This window comes from Aythya marila (assembly GCF_965140915.1).
Source record: "Aythya marila genome assembly, chromosome: 1".
Lineage (NCBI taxonomy): Eukaryota > Metazoa > Chordata > Aves > Anseriformes > Anatidae > Aythya > Aythya marila.
Genome location: NC_139042.1, coordinates 44293724 through 44306352, shown reverse-complemented (window position 1 = coordinate 44306352; position 12629 = coordinate 44293724). Strand labels below are relative to the sequence as shown.

Sequence of the window (12629 nt, the reverse complement as noted above, 5' to 3'; positions counted from 1 at the left end):
GAAACAGGATGTCCTTCTCTTTCTCTGCTACCCTACCCAACAGCACGCTTGGCTGTTTCCCCATCTTTGTTGATCCTCTGCCACTGCTTTCTTATCCACTGCCCAGTGGAAGTTTGCTTCCAATGCACAGTTTTTCTTTTATTGACACACCTTAAATACGAATCAATGTTTCCACAGGTCTAATAAAGCAACTGATATCCTTAGATTAATTAGTAATATTCACGTATATTCACGTGATTGTTGTTATAAGAATTCTCTGAGAGGAACTGCTTTGAAGTTCACAGTTATTATGGAATTGATACCGTTACTCTCAAATATCATAAATGTATTTATATTTGTTTATTTAACCTTTTTTTGTGTGAAAGTCTGTTAACAAAACACAAATTGCTTTGAATCTTAGGAGAAAGACACAAGAGTGTGTGAACATCCTCTGTCAGATATAGTAATTGCTGGTGAAGCAGCTCACCCATTACCCCACACTTTTCATCGTCTGCTCCAGACAATCTCTGATCTGATGATGTCTCTACCCAGTGGTAGTGCATTACAGCAAATGGCCTTAAGGTAAGCACAAAGTAAGAAAAGTATTAAAAGGCTGAGAGCATCTTTAACGTTTCTAGATGAGAAGGTTTTTCAGTGTAGATTGGATTGTGAATGTGGTAGTACGTGTGTATGTGCATGGTAGTGTAGTATTGTGTGCTCACAAATCTGTCTGCTGAGTAGTCTTCTTAAAAGGCTTGAAATTTTTCCTGTTCATTGGTCTTGAACACAAAAATTGAATAACAATGAAAATATTCTGTTAAAATTTTAAGTTTATTCCTGCTTTCCTTTAAATGTCAAATAGACTTACGATTCTGAAAAAAAAATAAGTTAAAGGTTTATACAAAACATTTCAAGAAGCAAAAATTTAATTAATAGCTTTGCTGGTAGGTTGTGTCTTTTAATCAGTATTCAAAGTGTGAAAATCGGCTATATGTGTTTTTAGGTGTTGGAGTCTCAAATTCAAACAATCTGACCACCAGTTCCTGCACCAGAGCAATGTTTTCCATCATATCAACAATATTTTGTCTAAATCTGATGATGGAGATAGTGAAGAGAGTTTTAGTATCAGTATACAGTCAGGTTTTGAAATCATGAATCAGGTGAGTATTAATCTCTCAAAACCAGATATCAATTATGAACAGTGTGTAGTTGCTATAGCACACTCTATATGAAATAAAAATGTATTTTATCGCAACGTAATATTTCTTTGAATGAATCTCTACAGGGAATCTTGTTTCTGATACTCAGGTTTTCATATTTGGATGTAGAGGTTCAAATATTGCCTCTTAGCCTGTATAGTTCATTTAGGTAATTCATTTAGTTCATTGAGTTAGTTCCATTTCTGCATACTTCCAATTCTTACTTGCTCATATCTTTTTTTCTTGTATTGTTCTGAGGAGATTAAGACTCCTAATGAATAGCTCTAAAGTGTTTTCTAAATATATTTACTAATATATTTGTCTGCTAGCTATATTATTGTTTCCTTTGTTTAAAGGTCTGAATAACTTGAACCAACAAGTGACAAATTTCTTCCTTAATTCAGAGAGCATAATTCTCATAACATGAATGTAATTCCTGTATGGTTTTTAAAAGTGTAGATAATGACCGTATTTGGGCATAGTTTCAGATATTTTAAATGTTCTTATTTGTTTTCACAGGAACTCTGTATAGTGGTTTGTCTAAAAGACCTGACAAGCATTGTTGACATTAAAACATCAAGCCGACCTGCCATGATTGGTAGTTTAACAGATGGGTCTACAGAAACGTTCTGGGAGTCAGGAGATGAAGACAAAAACAAAACTAAAAACATTACAATCAACTGTGTAAAAGGAATCAATGCACGTTATGTTTGTGTTCATGTGGACAACTCCAGAGATCTTGGGGTAAGAAGGAAATGAAATGAAAAATGGAATGAAGTGGAAATGCATAGACAAAGTTGTATATGTCCATCACTCAAGAAATACCATATTGTCTGTCCAGTTCAGTGAGTAATTCTAATTCAGAAGTTCATATTTTAAAATAAAGTTTCTGATTTCTCTAGCTTTGAAAGCAGTATCTGATGAGAGTGATTCATCTAAATTTGAAGTTTATGTGAACCTGAGACTGGGAAAATTAGTTCTCAGTAGCATGTTCAATTTCACGTGTACGTACATACATATACATATACATATACATACACATACACATACACATACACATTTATTTTCTTTTATACATGTCTTTTCTTTTATACGTTTCTTTTGTACAAATATACAAATACATATACGTGTACATATACAATAATACATGTACACGTACATGTATTATTGTATATGTACACGTATATGTATTATTGTATATGTACACGTACATGTATTATTGTATATGTACACGTATATGTATATGTATGACGACCTATACTTGGGAATTCTCTGTCCTTGGTTTTGATCACTTTTAAGTTTTATTTTCATAACAAAACAACTTGTCTCTTTTATGTACATACTCTCTTAATAGGGAAGAAATACCCAGAATGGTCTTCAGTTGAAATATTTTCTTTTGCTTATCTGTTGTAGAACAAAGTGACTTCAATGACCTTCCTAACTGGCAAGGCAGTAGAAGATCTCTGCAGAATAAAGCAGGTAAACATTTTAACATTGAAAAATTGCAGTAATGTTTTTGGCTGCATATGCCAGAGTTTTAGAGAAAATATTTTCCATTTCTTACGGAAAATACATTGTTTTGAAAATATTGGGCTTCCTTTGAAAATACTATGTTATTAATAACAGAATTCACTTTTCATATATACTGAGTATTTTAGAGTTTAATTTATCTAAATATGTCTGAAATAATTGTATGGCATAGTATTATACATTATTAGATGCTCTGATGGCTAGCTGCTTAGTGTTGTACTGTTACTAGCTTTCATCTGCTTCATGGAAGCATTCTTCATTAGAGAAGGGCAACTGAAGACTGAGCAGAAGTAGAACGCTGAAGAAAAGAAAATAAATTATTTACTTTCAGCATTAGGGTTTTTTTAATATGTTATCTAATACATGTTCATAACACACATTTTCCCTTGTTTCTAGTTCTCAACTTTGTGTAGATTAGGATGTCTGTCCAGAGAATCAAGTTCAGAATAGTATTCAATCTTTGTAGTTCTGTTACTAAGCTAAATGATAAATGCATGTTTTTTACACAGAGAATAGTGCTTTGTATTTCAACATTGATGTGACCCATTAAATATATTTAAGGTTTTAAGTAAGCAGTTACTGTTTGGGGCTCAAAACTTCTATCATTTAGCTTATTTATTATTTAGCTTCTATCATTTAGCTATTAGTGGTAAGGTTCTTCAGGGAGAAGTGTCTTAACTGTGTCACAGGTGACATCTGATAACACTGAAATTCTGTACAGTTAAACCAGATGAGGGAGAGATGGTTTCGCTTTTCTCTGCGTTTTATCCTCAGAGAGCATTTAAGGTAAAAATATAGCTCCAAAAGATGTTATGTTTCTGAAACAAGCAAAAACTTTGGTACAGTCTGCTCATACTAAATAGTGAAGTGTGAGTGTGTCTGGATATACGTAGACATAAGTGTGTGTGTGTGTATGTATATGTAGTGTATATATTTCTCTGAGTCTTGTTAGTTTGATCCATGCCTTTGTTTCTGTCTGCTGGAACACAGTGCCCAGGCATTTTTCCAGGGATCATTCACTTCCAGAGGATAAGCAGGACTTAATTCAGCTTCGCTTCCTCCTTGTTAAACAGTCCTCTAGCATTTCTCCCACAGGCTTTTTATCTTAAAATGCACCAGCATACTGTACCCCATCTCATACATAGTCTCTATCTTGTGCTATTAAATAAAAAATCAGTCTTGTCTGCTGCAGCACAGTTTAATGCAGACACTGAGAACTGGGGTAGAAATGGGGGAGGAACAAATGCTAGTTTGTTTATATATAGTATTTGGGCCCTATGGAAGTGAGAGGATACTCAGGAACAACTGTAATTTAGGGTCACTGAGGCTGCTCTGAGCATGAAGCATTTTTTATCTTCCAATAGTGGTATCATAGTTTAAATGATACAATTCATCTGTCGTTTTTTACAATTATGAAGTCCTTCCTCTATTAATAAGGATATCAATTAGTGACAGCTGCAGAGTTAATATTTTACAGGGGTTTATGTGAAGTGAGATAGAATAACTTAGGTACTGGTAATTGTGCTTTATATTTTCAGGTAAATTATGGTGACTTTTTTATTTTTAACAGGAAGCTGTAAGCAAATGTCAATTCAAAATGGATATTTTTAATGTGCGAACTGTTGCTTAGACAATAAAAGTGACTGATAGTTCACTATTTTCAATAGCCTTTAAAGACACAAATAATGGCTGTATGTCATTTTACTTAAGTTTGAAATGTTTTAATCTGCATTCATCAAGTTGAATATTTTTATAATTAAACATGTTGGTAGTCTTACTACTCAGAATGAAAATTTTATAGTAAATGCTGTATTTGTTCCAGTGGTATGCAACAGATTTGTTTTAAAGGTAGGTGACTTTTCGTTTGATGTTGCAATGTCAGTTCCCATCTTTATATTCCTGTTTAATAGGTAGACTTGGATTCAAGACATATTGGCTGGGTAACAAGTGAACTTCCTGGGGGTGATAATCACATCATCAAAATTGAATTGAAAGGTCCAGAGAACACACTCAGAGTTCGACAAGTGAAAATTCTTGGATGGAAAGATGGTGAAAGCATTAAAATAGCAGGCCAGATTTCTGCAAGTGTAGCTCAGCAAAGAAACTGTGAATCTGAGACGCTGAGAGTATTCCGACTTATTACGTCCCAGGTGGGTTTTTGCTGATGTGTTAAAACAGTGAAAGCTACTATAAGTGGAGACTTTCAGTGCTTTATGTATTAAAGTAAAATGTCACAACAGCACGCTTTTATCTTTGAGATAAGTTAATTATCGGTATCTTTCTTCCAGGTATTCGGAAAACTCATCTCCGGTGATGCTGAGCCAACTCCAGAACAAGAAGAAAAAGCACTCTTGTCTTCCCCAGAAGGAGAAGAAAAAGTACACAATGTATTTATTTGTATTCTACCAATATTACTTCGCTGAAAAAAAAAATCGAGGATGATTTTCCATATTTGTCATGTTTTATGCTCCATAATTTTTAAATCACAACAAAAGTAACATGTCACAATTGCATATTTTTTCTTAAAATTACTTTTTTTTTTTTTTATTAGCCAATTTTTATTGGGGTATACATGTATAGCAACATCATACTATCATACTAGCAGTGACACAAATAATCCATACAATTACAAAAGTACTTAATGCCTGAAGTAATGGTCAGCCTGAAAGCCGTTCTTGCCTAATATCTTATGCCTCAAAAGGGAGGGGCTCTGTTGATGTTTGGAGAAAAAAGAATTATTAAAAAAACTCACTAGTATCCTTTTATCAAGCATACTCTCATGTCTTCCAGCAAGGAGTAGTTTAAGAAGTGTGTATTGCCTGTTTCTTTTATTGCAAAATATATAAGGTATATATAAAGTGAAAAGTATATTCTGTGCACTGCTCTACAAAGACTTAATGAGTGATTGTATTAACGTAAATGAAGAGGATGAATCTTGGGTAACTATACTTCACCTTTTTTGCTTATTGATTATCTTACTTCATCCTCAAATTTTACTCCTAAAGAGGAAGAAAATTAAACATTATCAAATTTATTTTGCTTATACTTCTTGCTTTTGTGTAATTATTAGGAAGTTAGGAATTGTTTTTGGCACTCTTGATCTAATATTAAATATGCTTTTTACAAAGGCAACATCAGATGCGGACCTGAAAGAGCACATGGTAGGAATCATATTCAGCCGGAGCAAACTGACGAATTTGCAAAAGCAGGTTTGTTCACTCTGAAATGCTTTGAGGATTAAGTATATGTGTTCTATAATAGTTATACTATTTTCCAGTAAATATAGAAACTCTTATTTGACATTTTCAGTTATGACTTCATAAATTTATAGAACGGGTGATGGTGATTACAGAGAACTTCTGTTTTCTATAATCAAATTTTGGGTTACATTTTAATTGTGTGTATGTATTTTATATGAAAAATCTGCTGAAACTGGCACTGAAAAAAACGATTTTAATAAGATAAAAAAATATTCTGTTACTCAAATTGTTTTAGAAGTTGTAAGTGGTACGTAATTTGTTTCTGTTGGTAATAGTAGTGTGATAATATACACTCTAAAAGTTAAAGGAGGTGATGACAGACTTTAGACTCTTAGTTCACACATTTTTCTCCTCCTATCTGCCAACAAAACATATTTATGTTTGATGAAATGTAAGCCTAAAAAAGTAATCAGTGTAGGGATTCTTAAATTATTCTTTCCTGTAGTTAGTGGAAGTTCAGGTGTGTGGTTTTACTTATCTTTTTTTCTCAATGTGAAGTAGTTACAGAGTGTGTTGTTTTGTTCTTAGATGTTAGGAAGAACTTCTTTACCAAAAGGGTTGTTAGACATTGGAACAGGCTGCCCAGGGAAGTGGTGGAGTCACCATCCCTGGAAGTCTTTAAAAGACGTTTAGATGTAGAGCTTAGGGATATGGTTTAGTGGGGACTGTTAGCGTTAGGTCAGAGGTTGGACTCGATGATCTTGAGGTCTCTTCCAACCTAGAAATTTCTAGAAATGATTCTGTGATTCTTTTAAATATTAAAGTTGTGTTTTTTTTTTAATACACCAATTAACATATCCATTTGTTTTATTTTTATTACACCTATGATGAGGCAAACAGTACAGTGAAAAATTTCACAGTAGTACAAGAAGAATTAGATTCTGTTTGAAGTTTAGTAGATTATTCATGTCTTGTCCTTTTTTGTCACCTATCCGTAGTAAGTTTTAAAATCTCTTAAATATACTTTCTAACATGCCATTGGTAAAATGAAAATACGCTATCCAAAACCTCTTCAGTTTCCTAAATAATGAAGTAAACAAGATAATAAGCATTTAAATAAGTACTTTTCTTTTGTGGATATTGATTAAATGTGTTTCCTTATACTTGTGTGTTTTGTTCTTCACCTGAATCCTATATTAAAAAAAATAGGCAGTGCAGGAAATTACAGTAAAGACTCGTTCTTCCAATGAATTTTTTCTGAGTGAAGAGGAGCAAATCCAGTATTAAATCAAAACATTAATTTTGAAGAATTTTATCTAAATCTTTATTCTAAATTTAGATTTAGATTTTATTCTTAATTTCAGTAGTTAATGTTGAGAAGTAATTTAAAGACAGGACTTTTTTTAATTTAAATTTCACAGGCTTCTCGTTTTTGTCATATATGTGACGATAATGAAATTACAAGTGATCAGACTGGGTTTAAAGTTTAAATTTTTTAAGTTTTAAGTTAAAAGTTTTTAAGAGTTAACTACATATTTGGATTCTACTTGGCTAGGTATGTGCTCATATAGTCCAGGCCATACGAATGGAAGCAACGCGTGTGCGTGAGGAGTGGGAGCATGCCATCTCCAGCAAAGAGAATGCCAACTCACAACCCAATGATGAAGATGCTTCTTCTGACGCATATTGCTTTGAGCTGCTGTCAATGGTGCTGGCATTGAGCGGTTCCAACGTAGGCCGGCAGTATCTGGCTCAGCAGCTGACTCTGCTTCAGGATCTCTTCTCATTATTACACACAGCTTCTCCTAGGGTGCAGAGACAGGTGAGTGCTAACTATTCCTCGCCTGTCTTGCTTTCGTAGAAAAACGTCTTTAAAATCCTATAATCATGTGCTTGATAATATTTCTGTGTGAAATATAAGTTTGAGTTTTCACTTTCAAAATATTTTTCCAATCATATTCAGACTATTCCACATAAGGAATAATTGTAAATAGAGCATCTCAGTTTAGTATTGCAGTCATGAGTAGAGGGCAAATATAAATTTATGACTATTTGAAAGCAAGTTACAGAATCTCTTTTTGGAATTTAACTGACAGTTTGTTAGTTTTTTGGGGTTTGTTTTAAGTTTTTGAATGGGCTTAAAATGATCAAGTTCTATGTGTTTGATATATATACACCAAACACCACCACAATTTAACTGTATAAAGCTGTTAGCAGTAAACTCAATATTGAAGCCTACAGTAATAAAATCAAATCACTTCTGAGGAAGTTTTTTATGCTTTGTTCCCAAGAGGTGTAACTTGGAGATGTAGGAACACAAAATTGCTTTAGATAACATTTGTGTCATAACCAACCTAAACGAAGAAACTATTCCGAAATGCCTTTGAGTAAAAACACTTAACTGTTCTTGTCCTTATTCTGAATAATTTTGTATTTGGCAAGATGAGCTGCTTTCTCAGACTGTGTATCAAAGGGACTTAAGGTTTTCTCAGCAGGGATAGTTGCTGAAACTAAATAGGAAGTACAAAAGCAATTGGTTGTCTTGTACATCATGGAAGGTGTCTTTTACAAAAACACACAACCTTAGACTTGGAGTGATGTCAGGAATTCATTCTTCAATGAATTCAAACTTCAAAAATTCAGTGAATCTGACCTTCACTGTAACCCAGTTGTTTGTGTTTTCAACAGATTCATCCATGTCCTGTTAAGTTATGTTCAGTTTGTCAGGTATTTCCTTTCAGTTGCAATAACTTCTTTTTAATGAAACTTTAGATTCTGAAGTTGGCACTGCCTTGCAACTGGCAATGCTTAGATCTAGACCAGTTTTTATCTATTACATTCCAAAAAGAAACTTTTTGAAGTTCACATATTGCACTTGTTTGCTTTGCTTATAAGGAAGAGCATCATCTAGAATTATTACAAGTAATTGCAGGAACTAGAGATGCTCTTTTAAAATATCAGAGCTGTTAAGTTTACATTTCTCAAATGTATTAAGTTTAAAGCCGGTTTGTTTTTTGTTGCAAATAAGAATTCTGTATAAAAAGCGGATCAGTTTTACAGGAATGGAAGGAGATAGTGAGGTGACTGCTTATTTTTTAGTAAGATGTCATGGTCCTTCATTGTGCTGAAAAGGTCTGAGAGCTATTTAGTTACTCCCTTTATATGTCACTTGTATGCTCCAAATGTTAGTAAATCTGTGCAAGATTTGGAGAGGCCATCATTAATTCTAACCTTTCTATTATTGTGTCTGCCCTCAGGGCATAGTGACAGCTAGTTTTAAGACTAGGTTTAATGACTGTCTTGCTAAAACATCAACAGATGAGCGGAAAAGTCTTAAAATGTCTGTCCAATGGGCAGGACCTAAGAATCCACTGTGATTTGGGTAATTTATATTTTGCATATCTTATGTCCGTATAATCTGTGCAGGTAAGATCACAGGTTTTTAATTAGCAGTCTGTCTTACTGTTCTGGCATGAATCCATAGCAATTTTATCTTACATTCAGGCTACGAGTAGTGTGGAAGTAGATAATTCCTTTCTACTTCTCGTATCCTCAGGTAGAGTTTTAATATTTCTGTTTCTTTATGAACATGAGCATTGTCTGTTTGAGTATATTTGTATTTATATGCACATAATATACCAAAAACTTGTACACATGAAATATTTCCTTTAGTACAGTTAATGCACTAGCTTGCTGTTGCTAGCTGGTGTGTCTTCTCTGTGTGGATTTTTAGTTCATGTTTCAGGAGTTTTATACTCTCCACATTCCTCTTTTCAATTTTCTGAATTGTTTGAATGCTATATCTCGTCTGGAGGCAGATACTGTCCCACTTGGAAATTCTGACTTATTACAGATGTGCAAAATACAGTTTTTTCTTAAAATGTAAACAGTTTTTCAAGAGAACAGTGACGGCTTGAGAGATGAGAGAAAAAATATAACTCTCTAAACTTTGGTATATCCTGATTTGGACCAAACTGTGCATGGCATATCCAATTTCAACCCCAATTCCACCTGTTGGTGAAGCTGAAGAATATCCTTTCAAGGTGGATTATGTTAGATCAAGATCAATTGGCACAGATTTCCTTCTCAGAAGAATCTAGTTAGAGTATCACAAGGAAACTGAAAGGGGGTGTGAGGCCAATGGCCATGCAGCTAGAGTACCATGGAAGGGTATCATGGTTTTCAGTACCTCAAAGAAAGTATTTTCTGTTTTCAGAAGTCTTAAGTCTCCAGCTGTTCTACTACAGTTTATGACATTTAAAGACTGTATACAGGGTGGATGTGTCGGTAATGTGCAAGCAAATTAAAGTTGTGCAAACATCTGCATAGCTGCTATCATAACTTCAGTACCAAGCATGGTTTTACTATTATATGAAGATTAAGAATTTTTTGAGTGAGATTGGTTTTGGACTCTTAGGCCTTGCCTCAGCATATTAAGAACAATTACTTAAAAGTAAGATAGGAACCTTACAGAATGTCTTACATGTGTAATTTCAATACATAGAGACATTACATTCTGTCTTACAGAAATAATTTATGAAGGAGAAAATGGAGTTTATATGATTTTGCTTGAAAACTCTATCTGTCTTGGTAAGAGTTGTGGTGATTTGATTCTTTTTCCAGGTAACATCGTTACTAAGACGTGTTTTGCCTGAGGTAACCCCTAGTCGCCTGGCTAGTATAATAGGAGTGAAGTCTCTTCCACCAGCAGATATAAGTGATATCATTCACTCTACAGAAAAAGGAGATTGGAATAAACTGGGTATCTTAGATATGTTTTTGGGATGCATTGCCAAAGCTCTCACTGTACAGCTAAAAGCCAAAGGAACTACTATAACTGGGACAGCTGGCACTACTGCAGGCAAAGGAGTTACTACAGTCACACTTCCCATGATCTTCAATTCCAGGTTTGTTTAAAAATAAGTATGTGCTCTCAAGCTAAAAGCATAAAAGAAATGCATATTTTGAAATCAGTTGTTGTCTTTTATATTCTTTGTTTAATAAATGGGAAAAATATATAACACTGACGGTATAGGTCAAGTTATTAGTGAGTCTGATTAAAAACAAACAAAAAGCTACCATATGCTGAACATGTTCACTGTTTATTTAAGGTAGATTTTGACAAATATAGCTAATTGCTTGTTTTTTTTTTCATTTATTACAATATGTTCTTTGTAGCTATATTCGGCGAGGTGAAAGCCATTGGTGGATGAAGGGTTCAACACCTACACAGATTTCAGAGATCATTATTAAGCTGATTAAAGACATGGCAGCAGTAAGTATCTATCCTTTAAATGTGTGTGGGATATTCAAATATTTCTGATAATCAATAATACATTTTTTCAGTAATCTCCATTAGAGTTAATATTGTGTTGAGATTTTAAATGTGAGTTGGTCTCAAGAAGAAAAAAATAGAACCTTTTGGGTAGAGTCTGAGCCTAGAAGCACAGTAAATGCCATGATTAATGTGATGATTCCTGTATGTATAGGTAGGTCCATGTTTTTCTCAGGTATCCCACTCCATCATATAGGATGCAACATACATACAGAATGAATTGTCAGGGGCAGCTGATTTGTTCAGGACTTTTTTTTTAAGGGTTGTTGCTGGTATTGTAGCTGCTGTTGGTAGGTATGTTTTGGATAAGTGGGAAAACATCAGGAAAATGGTGGATTGTCTTGTGAAGCATTTTGAAATGATATTGGTCAAGTCTTTTGAAGCAAACTCTGTGGTCCTTGTTTATGGGATTCTGGCTCCACATCCTGTCTTAATGCTGGATGTTCCCAACTTCAACTTGAGCTAATGAACGCTTTGAGTATCCAAAATATACTTCATACATATACTGCAGGGGGAAGAATAAATGCATCCTGCATCATCTCAAACTTGAAACTTCTGAAGTGGTTTATAGTATTGACCTCCAATCTCTCAAACTAAGTCTGTTTACTGTGACAACCCTTCCCAGTCCATGTGTCACATAAGAAAGTTGTGTGCTGGCTCCACTACCACTCCTGGTTTCCACAGAGGGAGAACTACAGTACACAAACTGTTTGAGAGCTGTGGTGCAGACTCTGTGTCTCATTTTATGTTTGAAGTTGCCACGGTCCTTAGCACACAGGAAGTTTATAAGATGAAGATTTATGAAATGCTTGGCACCGTTATGACTAGTGTGACAGGAAGCTCCATGAACACATGACTGAGTTCAAAGAAGAGCTTGAGCACTGTGCTTTTAACAGTTGTGAAGTCCAGCCACTAATTTGAGAAAAGAAAATACTAGATTGCTATTCATTTGTTCAAAACTGACCTGTAAGAAAGCAAATATGTAATCAAAGTGATCATAATATGTATATTTTAAAGGAGTTAAATCAGTGTCACAGAGATACAAGCAATGTTAATTCAGATATTTCCCCATTTGTGACCACTTGGCTTTGCACTTGAATAATCTTCTAATAGCTGTTGTGTAGTCCTGTTGCAGAACTGCTTGTTGCCTCACAGAATCCTCAGCCTTGAGCCATGAAGGCTCCCAGCATGGTAGTGAAGCTTCCATGACAGGAGAGGTGATCCCTTAAAGGAATAACCAGTCAGAACTAAACTATGCAGAAACCTTTGCCAGGAATAAAATAAAGAGATTAGTAAAAATAAAAAATGGCTGACTGACTAGAATCGGGTGCTTGTAGTTTTGTCTAAGCAATTTCTGTCACCATTCAAGACCTTCACCCATGAAAC

The 12629-nt window shown here is 34.3% G+C and overlaps 1 protein-coding gene across 13 annotated transcripts in view; it reads left to right on the top strand.

The window, feature by feature from the left end:
- Window positions 1-12629, top strand: part of MYCBP2 (MYC binding protein 2) — a 193871-nt gene that overhangs the window by 164854 nt on the left and 16388 nt on the right. For 12 of the 13 annotated variants that reach the window (XM_082784816.1, XM_082784822.1, XM_082784820.1 and 9 more), the window contains 10 exons: window positions 401-561; window positions 983-1139; window positions 1698-1922; window positions 2592-2657; window positions 4619-4858; window positions 4997-5095; window positions 5837-5917; window positions 7464-7730; window positions 10532-10815; window positions 11087-11183. In XM_082784816.1, coding sequence (XP_082640942.1) covers window positions 401-561; window positions 983-1139; window positions 1698-1922; window positions 2592-2657; window positions 4619-4858; window positions 4997-5095; window positions 5837-5917; window positions 7464-7730; window positions 10532-10815; window positions 11087-11183 — 1677 coding nt within the window. The remainder of the gene's footprint in view (window positions 1-400; window positions 562-982; window positions 1140-1697; window positions 1923-2591; window positions 2658-4618; window positions 4859-4996; window positions 5096-5836; window positions 5918-7463; window positions 7731-10531; window positions 10816-11086; window positions 11184-12629) is intronic. The other variant, XM_082784817.1, reaches the window with a different exon arrangement.